The sequence below is a fragment of the Rhinolophus hipposideros genome (genome assembly GCF_964194185.1).
Source record: "Rhinolophus hipposideros genome assembly, chromosome: 10".
NCBI lineage: Eukaryota > Metazoa > Chordata > Mammalia > Chiroptera > Rhinolophidae > Rhinolophus > Rhinolophus hipposideros.
Genome location: NC_138056.1, coordinates 6,561,098 through 6,583,361, shown reverse-complemented (window position 1 = coordinate 6,583,361; position 22,264 = coordinate 6,561,098). Strand labels below are relative to the sequence as shown.

Below are 22,264 nucleotides of genomic sequence, written 5' to 3'. Positions count from 1 at the left end.
GCACCTGAAACAGTGGGTACACAGATGTCTCTAGATGGGTGTGCAGGTGGGACGGGGAGTTCTTTAAGCACCGCATGCTTCCAGAACAAGCCAGGGCTGGGTTGGCCCAACTGACTGGGGTGAGGCAAGCCTGTGAATGGGGCTGTCTTTTCCCTGTACCTGCCTTTGCGGCTGTGTGTGTCTGCCTGGGAATGCCTCTCCAGGTGGGTGTGAGTGGAGTCTGCGTGGGACTTGTGTCAGCCCACTGCAGTGATCTTTCCCTGGCATTTCTCCTACCATCTGGAGCAAACATCTGCCTCCCTCCATCTGCCCCATCTTGGCCTATAGGACCCCATCTGCAGTCCCCAACCCTCCCAAGGCTCCTCCTGCCTCACGGGGCTTACCACTTCCGAGGCCCTGGAGCTGAGTGGCTTGCTGAGCGCTGGTCTCCAGATGGTGCTGGCTCTCTGGATTTTTTATATGCCAGCATTTTGGAGCCACGCCTTCATGGAGATCGGTTTTCAGGCCTGCTGCCGTGCCTGCCGGAGGCCTCAGCGACCTCACCTGGGAGATGCAGCATTTCTCTGAGGTGTGGTCCTTGGAGAGCAGATTCTGCTGCTTTCTGCTTTCCTTCTGTCCAAGAGCTGCCCAACGTCCAGGGCTGGGGGAAGTGCGGTGGGGAGAAAAGCCCAGGAGCTGGTGGAGTGGGCAGCTTGTGTGCAGTTGGAGCGAGAGGGTTCAAGACTGGGCTGAGGTGTGGCCACCTGGGTTCTCCTCTTTGCTGTGTGGCCTTGGGCAGGACACTCTCCTGTTCAGGGCCTCAGCACCCCAACCTTAAAACGACTAAACTCAGCCCTGCCTGTCTCCATTATCCACCACAGAGCAAAGGGTCGGGGAGGAGATGATTAGGGACAAGGGAAATGACATGAGTGGCAGTCTCCTGAGCTGTGCTTGACAGCAGAGCCCGGAGGGAACGGTGTGGTGCGGGGTGTTGGGGGCTTCTAAGTCCATTTCACAGCTTCGCTTTCACTGTCAAGCGGATGACTTCTCATCCTGGGGTTGGCCGCAGGGTGGGGCTCCCCCTAGTCCCCGGAACAACATGGACCTGACTCCTGGAAGAGCCTGTAGCTGTCACCCCAGCAGATCCCATTGTTTAGTCCAGCTCTGGCTCTGGTTTCACAGGTGAGGCAACTTAGGCTCAGAGAAGGAATGTTACTAAAGGTCACACGGTTAGTGAAGGTCAGGGCTGACTTGGAACCCAAATCTGCTCTCCACGCATGGTGCTAAATCACACTCAGAACAAGAATGTGGCAAGTCGGAAGAAGACCCCTAGTCAGCAGTAGCCACAGGGGCTGAGGCAGGGTGGAGAGCGGAAGGAAGCCTGTGGTGATTTGGCCCCTCACACGCCAGGGCCACTGCCTCACTGACCTGCTCAGAAAGGCAGAGCCAGCTGCACAGACTGCCAGAGCTGGAAGGCACTTGAGAGCTCATCGCATCCTACCCTTTCATTTTCCAGATGAGAAAATAAGAAACAGAGAGAAAAGCGACTTTGCCAAGGCTTCACTGTAAGCTAGTCAGAGTCAGATGGCGCTCAGATCTCCAGATTCTGGAGCTGTGCCGTTCAGCAGTTTTGTAAAGCAGGCCATGTTTGGGACCAAGTCCGTCAGTCAGTCCTGACACACAATGGCTTCCCCTTCTGCCCTCCTTTGCTCAGGTCCTGGCCCTTCCACAGCAACCCACCCCTTCTCTTCTCCCTACCCAAAGTAAAGGCAGCAAAACAAGGGCTCTCAGCAGTCCAGCCCCAACCCTCCCACTCATCACGGGTACCTTCCAACGTCTGGAAGATAAATCAGCTCTGTTTAAAGCCTAGAGGTGACAAGGGCTCATTATCTCACAAGGCGATCCATTCTAACACTAGATATCTCTAAGCTAAAACGAGTTTAAATAGAGTTTCCTATCTATTATTTTGATCCTCTGTGGCCATACAAGTTTAATATGTCGGTCCTGGATCAGCCCTTGCGTTACATGAAGACAGAGCTCGGTGCCCTGGTCTTTCTTCTCCAGGGGCCCCAACTTGGACTAACTTCCGGGGAATTCGATAAATTTACCTGCATTACTGTCAAAAGCCAGAGGGATGAGTGGGTAGGAAGCACTGATGTGCTGCCAGGCTGCACTTTGGGGCCAACTTGGGTGAACTGGGGAGAGATGATTCCTCGAGGGTCAGTAGGGCTTGGGCCAGTGAGTCTTGGAAGACCTCCTGCTTAACCTCTAGCAGGGGACTTTAAGGTCTGAGATCAGGCACAGGTCCTTCCAACCCCAAGCAACAGCCAGGTAGACCCAGGGGAGTTTTCAGGCATTGCTCCCGTGTGTCTTGAGGGAAGAATTGGCTCTCTTACTCTCTACTTCACTACAGTCAGTCAATAACTCTTCATCAAAAATTTATTGTCATTAGGATCCTAAGTGCTGGAGATGAACGTACTAAACTGAACCTCAGAGCATTACAATTTTCATACTAGAGGATTTTAGAAAGTCCCCTTCTTAGTGTTTTAAAGAGAAAAAAACAATTCTACTGTAAAGGGACAAGACCAAGGAGTTTGGGGCCCTCATTCCTCATGACTGGCATGTCACAAGCAGAGGCTGGAGTGGGAGGAGTCACTGTGAGAGGACATTCTTCCCACCACTGCATTTGGAAGGCTCACTGGCTGTTCCTTCTGAATAAATACCGAAACGAGAAGAGAGAGCTGCAGGAAAGAAAGCAGACAGGTTGAGATTCTAGAGGTCCCCTTCCCTTCTCCCAGGTCCCATTAGTGCTCCATTAGCTAGGGCATTTTTGCTCTGGGGAACCACCGAATGGAAATTCAAGTCTGTAACAGCAGTCGAAAAGGTACCCAAATTAGATTATACTCAGGCAGGGGGTGGGGATAAAGAAGAACCGCAATGGGATGGCTGAGCTCTAGATAGATAAAGGGATTTGCTAACTGTCCTCTGCAAAAAGGACTCTGAAGACACAGCCTAGATTCAGAGGGGAGAATGGAAGCATTTTGGTAACCAATCGTCTGAATGACCCAAGTACAATGAGAACATCTGAGCAGCATTTATGGAACCAGGCCCAATGCTGGGCATTTTGGGTGGGTGGGTTGTATAAAAATAAACAAGACACAGTTTTTATTAAATTTACAGTTAGGGCTCTAGTGCTCAATCTCATTTCCATCACTATTCTGGACAAAATGGAGATTATGCAGGTAATCTGCTTTCTTTTCTAATCTAACTTCCCCGAGAGACTCAATGGGGCAGACTTGAGCTATTTCATCTGGGTCTCAGCTTGATGGCAGGAGAGAGGTCTGTCCTACCTTAGAAACCCAAAGAAGCCCCTGGTTCCCAGCTCTGTGGGTCCTTTAGCTGGAGGTGGATTGGTCTGCTGCAGTGGTGGGATGATCTGCCCTGCTAGGCTGTCCTCCCACTTAGAATCTGCAAGGAAAACACTCAGGTACGGGACAGGGTTAGTCCGTGGGCTACTGTCACATAGTATGAGCCAAGGGCAGCCTCACTCCAAGAGTTTTTGAAGCCAGGTGAATTGTTTGTTCTGACCTTCCCAATTTCACCTCAGCTCAGTAAGACGCTATTCTGACCTTGGAATGTTTTCAAAGTCAGGCCTGGGATTTTTACCCTACTCAAGTCCCAGCCACCCACCATGGCTGGTGTGTCTTCACAAGGAATGACAACTTGTTGAAGAGCTCGCTTGCCCACAGCCCTGCATCTGTGATAGCTGCAGGCCACATGAATCCCCATGCGTAAAAGATCAGCGGGTTGGAAGGGCTACACCTTGACGTGCACTCCCAGCCCTTGCTGAGCGTCTGCACACCTACTAACACTAACGCCCCGATGGGAAGAGGACAGACAGCTCCCCAGAGATTGCCCTCCAGCAAGAGAGAAAAGTGAAACACATCCCTTCCAACTTCCCTGTAAAACTATCACTCCACATGGAACTGTTCCGAAACAGTGAGAGCGTGAGTTTCCCTATCAGAAGCGGCGGAAGGACATGCATTGCCTCCCTTCACTTATCTTGGGAGCTGAAGGGGATGGGGATGGTATGTGGCTTCTATTACTCAAGGGCAGGCCCCCAGGCTGGAGGATGGCCACAGGCACCTCCACGGGAGGGGGGCACATCACCTTCTGAGCGTGCCCAGACTCAAAGCTCTGTGCTGCCCTGCTCATCAGAGAACTAGAAGGGATTATTAAAGAAGAATGAACACAAATTCCCCAGAACCTACCTTGTTCCTGGACATCAGTGACATCAAACACTGGGGTCTCCTGACATTCCTGCTCGGTTTTTCTTTCCCGGTTCTAATAAAAAAAAAAAAGGAGGACTAAGAAAGTTTTAAACTTCACTCCTATACAGGTTGGTGGTGTGAATGCTATTGCTGGTGAACGTTCACATCAGCGCTGCGGCCTGGCTTCTGACTGCCCAGGCAGGTTCTAGATTTCCTTATATGCGACTGTCCTTTTCCCACGTCAGCTTCCTAAGCACTGTCCTTCTAAAATCGTAAGATTTAAGAGCTGAGAACAAACCAAGCTGGGTTTAATTTACCATTTCATACCACTGAGTGTCAACTATTCACAAGGACAGAACGTTGAGTTACAGAAATCAGGAGGACCTTAACTTTGCCGTGGAAAAAACATATGATCTACGTGGCACCGCTGCCATAGAGACTATCATAAGCCAGTGTGATGAGACTACCCCACGAGTCTAGATAGAAAGCTGTGGTGGATGGGGACGCGAATAGAGCAGGGGCGGTTAGTCAAGGAAGACTCACACAGGAGGTACTATCTGAATGGAGCCTTGATGGATAAATGGGATTTTGTCATAATGGAGGTGAGGAGATGGTCAGAGAGAGCAGGGCATTCCCGACAGGGACATGATGCAAAAAGACATGGTGCCGTCAACAGGTAAATGTGATCAGTGTGGCTAGAGCAGCTGCAGCGGAAACGTGACCACAACAGAAGTGGTCAGCACACGACAACACAATCTGACGATTTCTCCCTGTGCTTTCCCTTTATGGAGCTTCCTTTGTACTTTGAAGGGGATATCCTACAACCTGGCTCCAAGCCCACATTTCCAGTAGATTCCCTGATAGTCAGAAACATGGTTCAAATATTGTCTCCGGGAATCTCTGCCGACTGGCCACTCCCCTCACCTGGGCAGAAGCTGAGGGCCCGACAATCCAGCAGTGCTGGGGAGCAATGTGAGCCATTTTGCTGGTGAAGATTCTATAACACGGGGCCGACGACTGTCAACAGGGTTAGTCCGTGGAACAACAGGGTTAGTTCCAAAGTCTTGGAGGCAAAGACAGGGCAAGCCCCTAGCGAAGGTAGGACATAGCTCCCATCCGACACATCAGCTGTTATTTCTGTGATATGTTCCCACCAGCTACCAAATTCTAGACCACATAGACCTAAGTCATATTCCTATAAAAGCGAAAAAGGGAACTCTGGGAAGGAAGGAGACCATCTCTAATCTCTTCTAGACAGGGGATAGGTGGAATTTAGAGTCCCCAGCTCTGATTTCTAACTTGAGGGAATGATTCCTACAAATTTAATGAAACTATGATTTGGGGCTTAAATCCTGCTGCAGTGGCTACAACGAAAGGATCCAGTAAGGTTGGTGGTGGGAGCCAGGAGGGCAAAGGCCCTAGGGCAGAGGTAAAGCCTACCTCTGAACCAGGGCAGTCTCCTCACAAGATTGTTTAGCTTTTGTGCTCTCCTGAAATCTCGAGAGAGAGGTCTTCTCAGGGAAACGTCTTAAGAGAGGAAAAACATGATAGCAGAAATAAGACTGAGGGTACCATCTGGGACATCCAACAGGACATCATACCCTGAAAACTGGACAGAAGGCTGTCCTCTGTATGTTCAGGACCGGATCTGCTTAGACATGCAGTTCAAGCAGAGGTGGCAAAAACAAACAAACAAACAAAACCCAAAGCTATGCGCGTGGCAATCTGTTTCTTTTCTGGAACATTCATCTGCTCTCTCCCATTTTTTATCCTTCCAAAGTCTGCATATACATCTGGGACCTGGGGTAACAAAGGGAATGGGTCTGCTCTTCCTTCCCATTCTCCCCAAAACACCTTTAAGGGAAAAGAGACCTTATTTAGATATGTTGTAGTCTTCTAAGCTTTCCCCACATAGGCTCCCGATGTGTTCAGACGTGCATAATCCACACTGACTGTGATCCAACACCCTAAATTCCCCCAAAGCGGAGAGAAAATATTAGGCATTGGACCATAGTAGCAAAAACAATTTTTCCAGCTCAAGTAACTTACACTAAGGCTCACTGTGATCACTTTCATTTAGGAGAAATCCTCTCTTCTGGGAACAGGGTCTACAGTGGAGACCGTCTTTGGGCTGTGAGTCAAAATCAATAAACATGTTCCTTTTTTTTCTCAGAGTTTTTTCTAAAACCAGTATCAGGTTGAAAAGGTAATTATGTTGAGCAAGAAACTGTGAGTACTGTTCTTGAAGGAGATGATTTGTCAAACTAAGAATAGGAAGGTACAAAGGGTAGAGCGTGAAGGAAATGTTCCTTTAACAGTAATTATCTTAGTTGTATAAAGCGTCTTTGTTCTCCAGAGCATCATGTACTCCGCTTGTACTTTTTCATTTCTTCTTCTTCCCTCTCTAAAGGATGCGAGTAGAGAAGAGGGCAGCCATCTGCCTAAAATCACGCCGGCAGCTGGCCATGGCACAAGGGGGCCCCATAGCCTGCACCTGCCCACGCAGGCAGAAGTCAAAGTCCTAAAGGGTTCACTCTTCCTCCAACTAAGCAAGCGGTAAGATCCTAGAAAGAAACCAGATTTTACGTTTGGGTGCACCTCTGTACCTAACACAATGCCTCGCAAACAGAAGACAGAATAATCATTTAGGAATGAAAATCACTGCACTTTTCTACTTAAAGATGTTTTAGGGGATTTCTGTCAGCGTGAAGGCAGCCTGAAGGCCTTTCTCATCCAGCCCATGCTGACCTCTCCGTAACATTTCTCAGCGCTACACTCAAAACTCCAGGCGCACTGGCTTGCAGTCACCAAAAGCACTGTACTCTCTCCTCGTGGCCTGAATTCTTTGAGCTACTCTGAGCTACTGTCGGAACCCTCCTCACATCCACCTGGTCTGAGCGAGGTTCTCCTTTGCGGTTCCTTTGTACCTGTGCCTCCTTTATTCCCACACACAGCACATCTATCAGTAATTGTCTGCCCAGCTTTACACTGTTGGCATTTCGAGGAGACAGCGTGATAGCCCTAGTACTTGGCACATAGTAGACTCAGTAAAGTTTGTGGATGGAGGCATATGTGAATGTTTGCTCGATAACTGTTCATGTGATGGGTCCTGGGAAGGTGAGGCAGGCGAGTTGTGAATGTTTGGATACTTAAGGTCAGAGCTACTTTGGAGAGATAGATGTGAGAAAAGGGCATAACAACAGCTATTTCAAGAGAGGAGGAAAAGAAAAAGGGCACCATTTTAGAGACTACTATGGAAAAGAAGCCCTGAAATAGAGGAGTAGCAGATATATGAATATCTCAATGGAGACTAAACCTCACAAATGAAATCAAGTATTATTGGGGCCAGCCCATCACTGCTCTAAATGAACTTTTCTTGCCGGTATCCTGTGCTGATACATGCCTAGCTCATCTGAAAAAACTAGATGTTCCTAGACTCAGACCCCAATGTAGACGAAGGCAAAAACGTTTCTAAAGGGAAAATTCTATATTAGATCCCACCTTGGCTCAACAGACCTATTTTCTTATTTCAACTGCACAGCACAAGAAGCAGCCTTTTAAGCTGAAAAGAGAAGACCTTTTAACAAAAGGATTCATCAATGTGTGGAGTATTAATCAGCCACTTTAGGGACAGGTTGTGACAAGGGCGGAATGGTTGAATGTTGTTCTGCAAGTGGTGAAACCTGAGAATGAGTTCAGTCAGTTCAGTCTGTACTTAGGACCAAGATGTGCTGGTAACAGGAATCCTGTCTTGTAACAGAGCTGCAACGGCCAAGAGCCTCGAAGCTTCCATTTTGGTGCTTACCCTCGCGGTTTCCACAGGGGGCTTCTTTTTGCTGGGGCTTTGGCTGGAAGTCACCATGTTGGCCCTGAGGTGGGGAAAAAAGCCCAGGAAACGTTACTGGCAGCAGCAACATCACTACATTCAAGCAAACGTGGCTCAAATGAATATTTCAGCAGGTTGGCTATTTTTGTACCACTCCTGGCCCGCAGAATAAATTGTGTGGCCAAATTCTCTTTGGGTGCTGCTTTAATTCACAGTAGAATCCCAATTTGAGACATTTAGGGATCTAGGGGTTGAGAAAGGGAAAATGTGATTGACAGCAGATATCAGATTTTGAAATACTTGATCGTGCATCAAAACCTAGAGAAAAGGGAGATGTGAAGTTTCATCTCCATGGAAAATTCCGTCCAGTGGAAATGAGCAAAACATTGTACCTCCAAGCACCCTCACACTGAACCTGGCTTGAAAGGGTGTTTCCTAACTTTGCACCGCCATGTGCATTTGGAGGGTGTAGGGCTCAGCTCCCTCGTGGTCTACCCCCCCTGCTCCTGTAAGCCTCGGGACCCACACAGTCCCAGGAAAAGAATAGCTGCTCTCTGGGAACTTGGGCTGAAAGCACTTTGGGCTGGGAGCAAACCACACCTTGGATTATTCCAGCAGCCCTCCGAGGGTGCTAGTAAGAACGACTGAATCGCCACCTTACTGACTCATTCTGTCCCTGACACATAATCAAAAGAAAAAAATAAGTAGCCTCCACAATAGCAACTTCAGCATATTAGGGATGTGGTCAACATTGCCCTAATAGCGCAGCACCTTACCCAATAACTGATACATACTCTCTCACGGACATTTATATTTGACACTGGACTGCCTTTTAAGGTAGAGGTCTAAAAGCTGACTGCTCACAGGTGAAACAGAATTACACTTCATTTGTTCTTACTCTCTTGAGGGTTTCTCTATGTTCTTGTATAATATTCTGGGACTTCTTAAGTCTTGTGCCTTCTGACTGTGTTTTCTGGTAGTACGACCATAGGAAGTACTCATTGAATATGTATTAGACTCAATTGTATAGATCTGATTACATTTCCTCTCAGCTTTAGTCTTGATGAACAGAAGAATCCTGCTTTACTGAGGAAGGGACTGTTCAAATTACATTGCAAATATCAACTTGCTTCCTTCCCTTAGTCCATGCACTGGAATAAGCAGGTACCACAGATGCCCCGAAAGAGAAGGTGACTCGCCCAAGGACAAGATCAACCAGCAGAAACAGCTGGCAAAGCCTAACTAGGATGCAGGATTTAGACTCTCTCCCAACCCTACTGACCTGTCCAGCCCCTGCCTGCTGGGGTGGTTGGGCACGTCCACGTGTTTTCGTTTCCTCATCATGGCTCCTGCAGCTTTCCTCTCAGTTAGGACCTTCAGGGATGAACGAGATGCCTGTGACTCCCCCTTTTCCAGAATAGCTCACAGTTCATGAGGGCACGGTGAACCCTTCATTTTTATGTTATCAAAAGGCAACTTTACCAGCTTTGCAAGTAAGGGTAGACATTCTGTTAGAGAGAGTCTCAGAAATCGAGCCAAGGGGAGAAAGATGGTCTCATATATACAATTCTGATTGGACCTGGGCAGCAACCAAGGGACAAAGTAAAAGGAAGACAGTAGAGCAGGACTTTTTGGACAACGTGAAGCAATAAAGACAATTTCCATTTTATATAGAAAAGACAAACTTACCAATCCAAGAGGACTATTATTTGTTGGTTTCCCTACAATAGGAAATTTAAATGTCATAATGGATCAAGACTATTTCACCTGGATTTCTGGCTACCATTTACTTCTCAGAGCTGGTCCTAGACAAAACCTCCGTGTATGTCCTTCTCTCTTCTGCCTGGTACCACTTTCCTTAGAACTAGCGTCTTCAAAATCTCTTCCACGCCTATTTTAGAACTATTGTCATCTACAAGCTGAAAATTCAGGGTTTGATTCACACTATATTCTAACAATATGCCACTTAAAGGGGGTCCCTACTATGAAACAAAAAAGATGGAACTTCAGGCATCAGCAACAAATTAATTGGGGAGATATTTTAAGGCAAGGCTTTGCACCCTTTTTCAAATCAAACTGACAGGCATCTACTTGTCCCTCTATGAGTAAAAATAGTGATGGTCCTTAGAAATTAAAAATTGGGAGATACCACTTTAAGATACCACTAAGGTGAAAGTCACTGAATACTCTAAAATGGAAGGAAGTATTTATATACTAGGTCTCTTTCACTGATTACTCTAAGTCAGACTTTGTACTTTCCATATACCAGTATTGATACATTTAATCCTTTTAACAAGTCAACAAGATAGGTACTATTATTCTTCACCATTTCACAAAGGTGGTACAGAAAGATTAAGACATTTATCTAAGGTCACACAGCTATTGAGTGGCAAAGCTACCAGAATTTGAACCAGGAAGTCTGACTTGGAACACTTGCTCCTGACCTCTACACGGTGTGGTATTGAGGGCCAGTCTGGCTGACCATTTTGTCATATTCAGTTTACACTGCTAATCCATGGGTGTTCAACCTTCCCCTTTTTCTTCACCACCACCCACATTTCCATCAATCTACTTACCAGGTGACAGTTTTTCATGAAACCATTTCATCTCCACGTATAGAGTGAAAACAAATGGATAGGGGGCCAAGATGATTTCCCCATGTTTGAATTTCAGGTGGGATACTCTCTCCCATTTGCTTTTATCTGGGACAAGGTGCTAAGGAGTGAGGAAAGAAGTCAGTACGCATCCCTGATACTATTTTAGGAATAAGAGTCTTTCTCCTTTCCCTGACCTACCCTCCAAACTGCCTATGGATTTGCTGCTTCCATTTGAATCTACAATGTGAGTTGTAATTTATTCCCACCCAGAAATGAAGGATACAGGGAAATATAATGAAGTGTTTTGTAGTAAATGGCTGCAGACTGTCCAAGTTTCCCAAGATCACACGAATAGAATCCTGAAAAAAAAATATTTGAAATTACTTTAATCCTGTCTGGTCTCAGCCAATCTTTCCATTTATATTTGTCACTGCTCTTCACATATCACATATGCTATTAAAGCCGAACTACTTGCTGTTCCCTGAACATGCCTTCTGCTTCTCCATTTCTATGTTCTTGTGTAGTCTGTTCCCTCTGCCTGAAATGCCCTTTCTACCAATCAGCATATGTCCAAATCCTACCTATCATTTAAGGCACAGTCCAAAAGCCATTTCCTCCAGAAATTTTTCCCTGATTCTCCAAATTGTAATTAATTGTTAGTCTCAGACTTCAGAGTAGCTAGCGTTGGGCCTTTACTGCATTTCATGTACACGTTTTATTTTCCTTACTGAGAAATCTCCTTGAGGTAGAACATACACCTGATTTATTTTAGTATCCCTTCTACAATGTCTACCATTGTGGATGATGCATAACACGTCTCCAATAAACATTTATTAAATGAATGAAAATATTGGCATTTACTGATATTTTGCCATTGCTTAAGTCAAAATTTTTCTTCTACTCCTTTTTTTCCCCTTTCTTCTGCCTTCCCCACCCCCCCCACTCCAGTTCAAGCCGTTGTTTCTCAGTCTAGTTGTGTAGGGCGTAGCTCCCTGGCCCACGCTGGTATTAGGAGCCTTGTGCTCTCTCTGGCCCACGCTGGTATTAGGAGCCTTGCGCTCTCTCTGGCCCATGCTGGTATTAGGAGCCTTGCGCTCTCTCTGGCTGAGGCAGTCAGTCTCCAGTTGTTGAGCACGGTGCTCCAACCACCTGAGCCACTGGGCTGGCCCATCTTTTACTCTTTTTGTACATCTTGATTGATTAACCTCTAATTAACCTATGCTTATTAGTATACACTAATTAAACAATTTGGTATCATAAAAAGATTACTGGATCTCTATGGGGGGAAAAATCTGAATTTCAGTCCTAGGTCATTTCACCTTTCTAAAACTAATTTTCCTCATATTTGGGCTCACAGAAGGCAGAAACTATGAGGTCTGACAATTAAGTTTGTGAACTCATCCTAGAAAAAGTGCTCCATACCTCACTGCTGGATATCACTATGGTCACCTTTGAAGGACTCCCCTTGGGAACCTGTGCACCAATGCCAGCACGTAGCCCACCATTCAAAGCAATTTTGGAACTCTTTCTGGAATGGTTATCAGAGCTGTCGTCATATTACCCTTGATGCCCTGAATGTCATCACAAGGTCTTCCTTTCAATATTCCCTTTATATTCAGTTAAAGAGAGAAATCACTGGGGGCCAGAACAGGTGAGTACAGAGGGCGTTCCAATACAGTTATTTGTTTACTGGCTAAAAACTCCCTCACAGACAGTGCTGTGTGAGCTGGTGCATTGTCGTGATGCAAGAGCCATGAATTGTTGGCGAAAAGTTCAGGTCATCTAACTTTTTCACGCAGCCTTTTCAGCACTTCCAAATAGTAAACTTGGTTAACTGTTTGTCCAGTTGGTACAAATTCCTAAAGAATAATCCCTCTGCTATCAAAAAAGGTTAGAAATATCGTTGCAACAAGTTGGCAAACTTAATTGTCAGCCTTTGTATGTCTTATCTTTGTATTCTCTGTACTAGCATAGTATCTAGCTTATAATTTTAATAGCTAATATTTATTGAGTAATCACTATGGCAAGTATTGTTTTGATACATATTAATTTAACACTCACAAAAACCCTATGAGACAGGCATTTCTATTATTCCCATTTTACAGGAGGAAAGTGAGACAAAGAGAGTGAAGTCACTTATTCAAGGTTAAATAGCTAACAATAGTGGAGCCAAGATCTGAAGCCAGGCAGTGGGACTCCAGAGGTTACAGTGGGGTTCCAGATAGCTTGATTAGGCTGAAGTACCCATCAATAAATGTTTTCTAAATGAATGAAAGGGGATGGTAACACCTGCCTCAAAACTGATGAGAGCAGGAGAGAACGTGTAAAAAGTACTTTGAAAACTTCAGTGATTATAAATGTATATAAATGCTCCCTAGCTACCGTTCATTGAGCTACTATATGGCAGGTGTTGCACACATTTATTTCTAATCCTCACCACAATCTTGAAAACAGGCATTATTTATCAACCTCATTGACAGATAAGAAAACAGACTCAGAGAAGGTAGGTTACTTGGCCAAAGTCATACCGTGAAGGCAGAACTGGAATTCAAACCCAGTTTTGGCTACCTCTAAAGTCTATGCTCTGTTCACTTTATTACGCTGCCTTGAGCTTTCTCTGCCCAAATTAACTGAAGCAAAGTGAAAGAAATTCTGCTCTGCTCAATTAAAATAAACAGAAAACAGTCATGATCTTGTATTGTTATTTATAATGATGTCTCTGAAGGCCTGCAAGATCCTAACGTATCTTTCAACACTTAGCCAAAGATTCACAGGTTATGTTTAGAGCTATGACTCAAAGTTTTGGTTTCATAGAGTTTTGTGTTTGTGATTTAATTGTATTTGAATTCTCTGAAATGTGGCAGCATATGTCTTCATAAATCACAGTACTCATAAATCACTGAGTTGTGAAGTTAGAAGAGAAAAAACTAGTTTAAAACTCATTTTACAAATGAGGCGATTAAGACCCAGAGTCACACAGCTAATTAGTGGCTCAGCCAGCATTAGAATCCAGGGCTAGTCCCCAGAACTCTAACCCCTTGTCCAGTGCTTTTACCAATTTACAAAAATGTCCACCTGCTCAGTCTTCTTCCTATGGGAAAACCTAAAGCCAGAGAGCTGGATAGAAAGGGAATGAAAATGAAGTGGAAATAAAGCAATTGCAAATGTTTCCAATTAAAATGAAGACACAGCAGCCTTGTCTGTGTATTTACAGTTGAGTTTCCTGAACGTCAAGTAGCAGGCAGTGGTTGGGATGATGATGTTTCCCAGAGCCCTGGAAGGCAGCCGTCCTCCCAGGCCTCCGGAAGCTTTCTCTATGCCAGCCGCCACAAGCGAGAGCTGCCCAGGGAACTCTGGTAGAAATAGAATAACTCTCAGTCTCAAAGGTGCTGACACTTCAACTAGGAAACTTGAGAAAGAATACAGGCTTTAACTTCGCTGGGAAAAACAGTAAAATTTCTCTGCAGAGGAAATATGTCAAGGAGAAGCCAAGCAATCAAGTGGACGTTGTGACTCATGTGGTAAGAAATAATTAAAATCGGACGCATCCTTGGCATAAAGAATCACTTTCCCAAAAGTTGTCAGCTTCTTTCCCTACCTCCAGCTCCTGGACGATGACTTCCTTATTTTCAATATCTTCCCCTCTAGAAGGTAAACAGACAAGAGATAAGTAAGCCAAGAAGGAAAGCTCTGGAGAAGATAGACTACAATAGAGCAAAAATGAGCTAAAGAAACATGACTAAATAACAATTATGTGTGCTGACCCAGCGCTCATGGGAGGAAGTGATCACTTAGGTGGTGTGGCCTGAGAATTGGTTCAAGGTTGTATACCAAAATATCTTCTCTACTCTCTTGCCAAGACCTGAAATTCCCATTATGAAAGTTAATAATTAGTTAGACCATTTGTACTCAAATGTAGTCTGATGACCCCTAGGGGTCCTCACGACCCTTTCAAGGGCAAAACTATTTTCATAATAGAATACTAAAATGATATTTGCCTTTTTTCGTGTGTTAACATTTGTAACTGTTAGTGCAAAAACAATGGTGGGCAAAATTGCTAATGTCTTAGCACAAATCTAGCCAGTTGCACTAAACCATACTAGCAGTTGTAGTAATCTTCACTGCCACACAGGGAAAAAAATCCAGTTTCATTTAGTATCCTTGAGGAAGCAGTAAAAATAATTATTATTAATTTAATAAAATTTCAACCCTTAAATATATGTCTTTTTAATATATTATGTGATAAAATGGGAAGTATGCGTAAAGCACTTCTGCTGTATACCAAAATACGATGGTTGTCTCCAGGAAAATGACTTGTGCGACTATTTTGAGTTGCAAACTGAACTAGCTACTCTTTTCATGGAACAGTATTTTACTTGAATGATCACTTGACAAGCAACTATGGTTGTCATTCAGAGTTGGTAATGTAACATTTTCTCAATGAACAGTGAGCCTGACCTTATCAATTCAAGTATTTGCTGTCAATTGACAATGACCGATAGTATTTCTTGTTAAGGATAAATTTTGGGATTTCAACAAAAATTTTGCATTTTGGAAAACTTATGTCCACCAGTGTTAAGTTGACAGGTTCCAAATACTGAAACACTTTTCTGATAAGACTGGTAGTGATATTAGCAAATGTGCTTTTTTAATGTCATGTAGGCTTGCCTTGTTTTATTGTGCTTTGTTTTATTGTGCTTCACGGATATTGCCTTTTTTTTTTTTTTTTTTTTTTTTTTTTTACAAACTGAAGCCAAAACTCTCCATCAGCAAAAAGATTGCTTTATTGTTAGACTCACTTTATTGGTAGTCTGGAACTGAACCCGCAATATCTCTGAGGTAGGCCTGTATAATGAAATGTGTAGACATTTGGACGATCTGGGTAAGTCAGTGAACCAGTATTTTCCAAATGACCAACAAAATGCATCATGTTACAAAATCATCTTAGGTAAAATTCATTCAAAGAACAAGTTAATATAATGGATTTTAATGTAGCAGACTTTAAGTTCACCGAAAAAATTTCAGATTCCACATTGCAACTAACCTTTAAAAAACTATCACTTAAAAAAAACCCAAAACCCAAACAACTACCACTTGTCAAGTTTTGATGTAGGCTCAAAGAAGAATATCCACAATGCTCTGAGAAGGCTATTAATATATTCCTACCTCTCCCAATTACAAATTTATGTGGGGCTACATTTTTTTCAATAGAATTCAACCAAAAAAATTCACAACAGACTGAATACAGAAGCAGACATAATAATCTAGCAGTCTTCTATTAAACTAGACATTAATGAGATTTGCAGAAATTTGAAATAATCTCATTAATTTTTTTTGAAAATGTAGTTATTTTTCATAACTATATGTTATGATTATGTGTTAATAATATATTATTAACAATATATTATGTGTTAACGATGTATTATTTTTAAATTAATACATTTTACAATTGTGGTAAAACATAACCTAAAGTTTGCCATTTTAACCATTTTTAAGTGTACAATTCAGTTGTATCAATTACATTCACAACCATGGTGTGCAACCATCACCCCTTTCTATTTCCAAAGCTTATTTACCCAAACAGAAATCTTGTACTCTGGTGAACACACGTGAAATACAGATGATGTATCACAGAATTGTACACCTGAAACCTATGTAACTTTACTAACAATTATCACCCCAATGAACTTTAATTAAAAAAAAAAGAAATCCTGTACTCATTAAGCAGTAACTCCCCATTCTCCCCTCCACCCAGCCCCTACTTTCTGTCTCTATGAGTTTTCCTATTCTAGTATTTCATATAAGTGGAATCATATAATATTTATCTGTTACTGGTTTATTTCCTCAGCATAATGTTTTCAAAGTTTATCCATGTTGTACATGTATCAGCACTTCATTCCTTTTGTAACTTCTTTTTACGGCTGAATAATATTCCACTGTGTACATATAGATACCACACATATAACCACATTTTATTTATCAATTCACCTACTGATGCACACACTTGGGTTGTTTCCACCTCCTGGCTATTGTGAATAATGCTGTTATGAACATTGCTGCACAGGCATCTCTTTGAGTCCCTGTTTTCAATTCTTCTGGGCATATACCTACATAGGAGTGAAATTGCGGGTCATATGGTAATTCTGTGCTTATCTTTTTGAGGAACTGCCGAACTCTTTTCCATAGTGACTGCACAATGTTACATTTATTTGCATCAGCAATATAAGGGTTACAATTTCACCACATCCTTGTCAACAACTGTTATTTTCCATTAAAAAAAGAAATATATATATATATGTATATACATATATATATGGCCATTCTAATAGACATGAAGTGCTATCTCATTGTGGTTTTGATTTGCATTTCCCTTGTGACTAATGATATTGCGCACCTCTCCATGTGCTTACTGGCCACATGTATATCTTCTTTGGAGAAATGTTTATTAAAGTACTTTGTTCATTTTTTTAAACCAGATTGTTTATGTTTTTATTGTTGAGTTGTACTTTATATAGTCAGGATATTAAACTCTTATCAGATATATGATTTGCAAATATTTTCTCACATCTGTGCGTTGCCTTTTCACTCTGTTGGTAGTGTCCTCTCATGCAAAACTTAATAATTTTTAGTAAGTCCAATTTATCTCTTTTGTTGCATGTGCCTTGGTATTGTATTTAAAAAACCATTGTCAAATCCAAAGTCATGAAGATTTGCCCCTATGTTTTCAAACTTTTACATTTAGAATTAGCCAGCTGGATTCAGTTTAGATGATCCTAAATTTGTTGACAATATCCAAAGCATCATAGTTGGGAGGCAGTTTTGACATAGGTCTTCTTTTCTCCATCAGGCCTGATCAGGTGGTTGACCTGGGCCATGCATGTCAATGTCATACAGCTTCTTCACAGCCGGTTTGATTGTGGATGACCTTGACATCCACAATAAACACAACTGTACTCATCTTCTACCTCAGTAGTCAGGGGGAACTGGATGATGGCATAATGGTCAAGCTGGTTTCTCCTGGAGGTGTTCTTCTGTGCTGCCTTCAGAGCCACAGTGTCACGGGATATCAGAAAGCGGGTGATGTGTGGATCTTTTCTTGTGTGTGTGGCTGTGAACGCCTTTCAGCACTGTTTTCTTTGCCTTCAAAGCCTTTGCTTTGGCTTGAACTTGGAAGGGGCAGGGGTTTCCTTCTTCACTTTCATCGCCACCTTCATGAAAAGCACCAGTACCATATTTTTTGATTACTTGTAGCTTTGTAGTAAATTTTAAAATTGGGAAGTGTGAGTCTTCCAACTTTGTTCTTTTTCATGATTGTTTTGGCTATTTGGGGTTCCTTGAAATTCTGTATGAATTTTAGGATGGGATTGTCAATTTCTGAAAAAAGGCCAGTGGGATTTTGATAGGGATGACACTGAATCTGTAAATTGCTTTGAGTACTTAACGATATTAAGTCCTCCAATCCATGAACATGAGATGTCTTTTATTTGGGTCTTTCTTAATTTCTTTCAGAAATTTTTTGTAGTTTTCAGTGTGCAAGTCTTACACCTCCCTTGTTAAATTTATTGCTAAGTATATTATTCTTTTTTAATGTTACTAGAAATGGAATTGTTTTAATTTTCTTTTTAGATTGTTTGCTGCTAGTGTATTCAAATACAACTGACTTTTGCATGTTGATTTTGTATCCTGCAACTTTGCTGAATTCATTGCTCAGATGTAACAGTTTTTTTGTGTGTGGATTCTATAGGGTTTTCTATATATAAGATCACGTTATCTGCAAATATAGTTTCGCTTCTTCCTTTCTAATTTGCATGCCATTTTATTTCCTTTTTTGACTGAAACTCCATTACTGTGTTGAACAGAAATGGAGAAAGTGGGCATTTTTGTCTTGTTTCTAGTCTTAAGGGAAAAGCTTTAAGTTTTTCACCATTTGAGTATGATGTTAGCTGTGGGTTTTTATAGATGACCTTTATTATGTTGAAAAAGTTTCCCTCTATTACTAGTTTATTCAGTGTTTTTATCAGGGTGCTGGATTTGGTCAAAAGCTTTTTCTGCATCAATTGATGATCATGTGGTTTTTTTCCCCTTCTTTGTATTAATGTGGTGTATTATAGTGATTGTCTTTTGTATGTTGAACCATCCTTGCATTCTGGAGTAAATCCCAGGAATGTAAACAATGCCAATCTTCATACACACACACACACACACACACACACACACACACACATCCACACATATATATTTTGTTGTTGTAAACATTTAATATTTTAAATTAATAAGCATGATATTTTAATTTTTATGTGATAAATATTGACAGGTATAACCGACATAATCAAAAACTTTGGGATACTCAACAATTTTAAAAGTGCAAAGGGATCATGAGATAATGATTTTGAGAACCACTGCCCCCAAAAGTATGCCATCATTAATTAAGAAACTTACATGAATAATAATATATGGAATATAAAATACCAGGGAAAGCAAGTCCTACAAGGTGCTACTTCAGCCAGTGTTGGGCTGGGTGAAGACAGAGAGGGATGATTGTGGGAATGCACTAATCTGTTTGCAAAGGCTACCCCTCTTAGCTTTAAAATTACCTGATGCTGTTGCCATATCTGATTTTGAATTTATACACATTGGATCCTGCATGAAAAAACCTCGTCTCTGGAAACGGGTAGGTGAAGGGTTTTAAACTCATTGCTCCCAAACGATAGCCTAAATAAAGTAGAAATATTAGAGAATTATTAAAAAGTTAAAGATGGCTCCTTAGGTATGAGAAAGAGAGCCTGACCAATCTGTAGCATCTCTTTATGAGTAAAATGCTCAACACTCAGTACCACTGCCTATGTCCCAGGCTCAGTCTTGATATTAATCACCTGGACCGTTCGTCTACCTGCATGAGGAGGATATATGCTGTTTTGGGATGATCCCTATACTTGAAAAGACTTGAATAAGTTTTGTCATTTATCTTACAACCTTGTACAAATCACTTCTGTTCCGTGAGACTAATGATACTAACATCTGATGAATCACAGGGTTTTTGTTAGGATTAAATCTCTCTCCCAGATATCTCTTGAATCTATTCTCCTCTCTTGTTCCCCGCTTTTCCTGTAACCTAGACCAATGTGAACAGGGCTCAAATCAAATGATGAAACAATCCAAAGAGGCACAATTAGGAAGACCTCTGTTATTAATTTTAGATGAAGTTAAGGGATGAACACACCTCCTGGCCACAACCAATACAGCAAATAAGTATGTACCTGTTTCCCAGTGGTGCCAAGGAATGCCTTATCTTCTGGACCTCTCAATCACTCTTCCTTTTCACTGCTTGTGAGACTGCCCTGTGCCACAAGAGTGTCAACTATCCTCCCAGCATTTACTAGTTTTACTTTCCCTATTCCAGAATCTCTGCCCACATAAGTTCCTCTCTGCGGGAAACAGTAAAGGGGAGAGATGGAAAAAGAAGGATGACATGTCTCTTCTCCTTCAATTGGACATTTAGTATGTACTCAGAGATAAGAATCAAACACACTGTGATTTTCTAAAAATTTTTCTGTGTTTTTTCTTTGTAAAGTAGAGATACTAAACCCTGCACTTTCTATCTCTTCATATGGAAGTTTAAATAATAAATAATGAGGGTAAGAGGTCCATAGTTCCTGAGTATCAAAGCTACCTTTATGCAATGCAAGGTATTGATTTCAGAGGCAGATGAGGTGAAGAAGACAGAACAGGCACAAAGTAAGAACAATTTAGGTTTGGATCTCAGCTCCAATGTCCCTACTTAGTTTCTCTGGGCCTTGGTTTTCTTATTTATACAGTAATAACAACTAACAATTTTTTTCATGGCCTATTATCTCATTCTTCACAACAATCCTATGAGATAAGTAGTCTAAATTTGATAGATGAGGAAACTGAGACACTGACAGATGAAATAACCTTCCCATAGCTATGAATATTGGAAACGGGATTCAAACTGAGGCAGTATAAATCCAAACTTGATACTTTTAACCACTTTTCCACTCTGCTTCCTGCGGTTATTAGGAGGAAAAAATCAAAAGAATGAATATAAAATCACTTTGTAAGTACCAAAATATCATACGCAAATAAAGACTATTTTTATTATTCTTTTCTCTATTACCCTGATACCATTTCTACTCAGCAGGGAAAACACTTATATGGTGGAGTCAGAGATCTATGTGTCCCAAAATGAAATTTCCCATAATTTCCAAAGTTCATGCCTGGGGCTGCCAGTAAAGAGATATCCCAGTGTCTGATCTCAGCTGCTTGGGATTAGAATGACAGGAGGTTGGAGCCAGAGCCCAGGAGACTATTTAGACTAGAACTGCAGTAAAAAGTGAAAAGAAATAGTTGGTGCCAACTGCAAAGTTACCAGAAGGGAAGTACTGTTCATATTCTGAGAAAAATCTTGCTGATTCCCCATGCCCAATGCATAACAGGAACCCAGTCTTGATTTGATGGTGTTTTGGGTGCTAGATGACATTTCTAAGTAGACAAGGAGTCTATCTGGTGAGACTTAGGTTGCTGCCACAATTTAGCTCTCAATTATTCAGAGGGTCCTTCTAAAATGCAGTCATCTCTCCCCACAGACTGAGGGCTGGGGACATCGTAGCAAAGGAAATGGAGGACATTTGCTGGAAATGACAATCCAGAGAGGAAACTTCAAGTGCTGCACTACATCTGGCTGTCTGAAAGAAGTAGAAACAGCCCTCTTCTAGCTAGCGCCTGTTCCTGTTAATTGCTGGCTGCCAGCTTCAGAAACAAACACCACACACTAATTACCTCATTTGAAAATAAAGATTAGATAGAATAATCCAAAACAACCACACAGTAGTAGTGGTTCAAAGATTTCACAAGGTTATTTTCCAATATGAGTACTGCAGTCATGGTGACACTACGCGTATGTCCCTGTAACTATTATTAAGTTGATGGGATTTTGCAGATGAAGGGTCTGACTCTCAACCCATTTTTAGGTGATCACAAAACATGATGGGTTTAAAACAAAAGAAAAAAGTTATAGGCCATATGGGATAGTGGGAAAGACATAAGATTTGGAATTGGAAGACCAAGGCTTGAGTCCTAGCTCTGTCTCTTATTAGTCATTAGACTGAACAAGTCACTTAGCCTCTTCATTTCTATTTCTATATCTATGAATGGAGATCCCACCTATCCTTGGAATTGCTGTGAGCATTAAAAGATAATGCTATAAACAGCACTTCATAAACTCTAGAGTATTTATAAACATCAGCTGTTTTGATAGAGTTGAAGAGTTTCTCTCCTAATGCTTCACTAGAAAAGCAAACCAAGAGAGGAAAACTGATTAGCTTTCATCTCAGTGCAAAATCTGACAAATCCCAATCAATAATCTTTCCTTGAAAATCCCAAATAATTAGACTTAAATGACACACTGGTACTGATGTTAGAAAGATTTTTCAAGGTTTTAGTAATTTGTTTCACATAAAGAAACATCTGGGTCACTGCACAGAACCTGAAGCAGGGCTGAATGTTACATGAGGATGATGATATTGACTACTAAAGTGGAAGGACATGACACTAAGGAACCACTGTCACTAAAT

The 22,264-nt window shown here is 42.1% G+C and overlaps 1 protein-coding gene across 1 annotated transcript; it reads right to left on the bottom strand.

Annotated features, from left to right (window-relative positions):
• Positions 1–321: 321 nt before the first annotated feature.
• Positions 322–19,368, bottom strand: MAJIN (membrane anchored junction protein; the record flags this gene model as incomplete). Its single annotated transcript, XM_081064307.1, has 10 exons — positions 322–640; positions 3,330–3,447; positions 4,251–4,323; positions 8,056–8,119; positions 9,359–9,450; positions 9,766–9,797; positions 10,653–10,778; positions 10,957–11,032; positions 14,272–14,317; positions 19,268–19,368. 10 exons carry the CDS (start codon positions 19,366–19,368, stop codon positions 322–324), a joined length of 1,047 nt encoding a protein of 348 aa, XP_080920433.1.
• Positions 19,369–22,264: the final 2,896 nt, after the last annotated feature.